At 68.4% G+C, this 1,227-nt stretch overlaps 1 protein-coding gene across 1 annotated transcript; it reads right to left on the bottom strand.

Annotated features, from left to right (window-relative positions):
• Window positions 1-185: 185 nt before the first annotated feature.
• On the bottom strand, window positions 186-1,219 carry LOC146597850 (trans-2,3-enoyl-CoA reductase-like; the record flags this gene model as incomplete). Its single annotated transcript, XM_085301419.1, has 2 exons — window positions 367-1,219; window positions 186-241 (listed from the first exon to the last, which is right to left on the bottom strand). Coding segments are annotated over exons 1-2 (230 nt in total), but the record flags the coding sequence as incomplete, so codon positions are not given.
• Window positions 1,220-1,227: the final 8 nt, after the last annotated feature.

Raw genomic sequence — 1,227 nt, 5'->3', positions numbered from 1 at the left:
GGCCACGACAGGGATCACCACGACCCCGCAGATGGTCCCTGGCCTGACGGAGATCCCCAATACCCTACGGAGGGGCCCCCAGGCACACTGAGGACCCCCCACAGCCCCACGCTGGGGATCCCCACGGAGGATCCCCACCAGCGGGGGACACCCGACACCGGCAGGCACCCCGAGCCCGGCCCCACGTACGGGACTTGTTGAAGAGGTTCTTGATCTCAGCGACGGTGGCATTGGGCTCCACCTGCGAGGAAGCAGAAAGGCTTCGAGAGGCGCCGGCGGGACCCCCAACCAACCCCCCAACCGACCCCCCAACCCCGGCTCGCCCTCAACTCCTCCAGCTCCGTCCCGCTTCTCCCGCGGCCTCACCTTATCCAAAAAACACAGCTTCTCCCGCGTCTTGGCGTCCAGGATCTCCACCTCGAAGAAAAGCACGGCCTTTTTCACCTTCTTGGCCTTGGGCTGCCTCCGCAGCCCGGCGCCGTCGAGGGCCGGCAGCAGGGGCTGCTGGCCGCCGGCGTGGGGCAGCGCCGAAGCCTCCATGCCGCCCGCGGTCCGAAGGGGAAACCCGATCGCCCAGMGGCCCGAGGCGCCGACCCTCGGCTAAATATAACGCCGGGGTTGGGCACCTCGCGGCAGTCTTTTTTTTTTTTCAAGGCGGCGGGGCAGGGCAGCGTAGGGTTTTTTGCTCGCTCCTGGGCTGATTTTGTTCTTTTCGGGGGGCCGGTTTTGCCCTCTGAGGGGCTGTTGGGGGGCCAACGCCGAGACAAGCCCCACGGCAATGGGGGCTCGCAGGTAAGGACGGGGTGGATCCCTTCCCCATTCTCCGCTATCCGGGTTATTAAGCTGAACGGCGGCTCCGCGCTAAATAACGGCCGGACGTCGGCGGCCGAGCGACGAGGCCCCGAGGAGGAGGACGGCGGCCCCCGGGGCTACATCCCGCCCCGCTCCTCGGCGCGATCCGGCCTCCACCGCGAGGCCACCGAAAACCCTTCGGCAAACCTGGGAGGCTTCTCGGAGCTGCTGGTGCCAGGCCAGGCCGGGGCAGGGGGCCGGGGGGGAGTGGGAATGATCCGGCGCAAATCCAGCACGGCCCCTCCGAAGGCGGCGGGATTAAGCCGGCTTTGCGGCGGCTCGCGGAGGGGAGCGCCGGCGGCCGGATGCCGCGGCGTCGGATTTCGAGAGCCAAGGCGGCTGGGGATCCCTGCCGTATTTTGGGGCGCGTTTGGG

Source organism: Rhea americana, unplaced genomic scaffold (genome assembly GCF_003343005.1).
Source record: "Rhea americana isolate MKP2758 unplaced genomic scaffold, rheAme1 scaffold_1761, whole genome shotgun sequence".
Lineage (NCBI taxonomy): Eukaryota > Metazoa > Chordata > Aves > Rheiformes > Rheidae > Rhea > Rhea americana.
The sequence above is the reverse complement of the archived record's forward strand: the minus strand, read 5'-3'. Positions and strand labels throughout refer to the sequence as shown.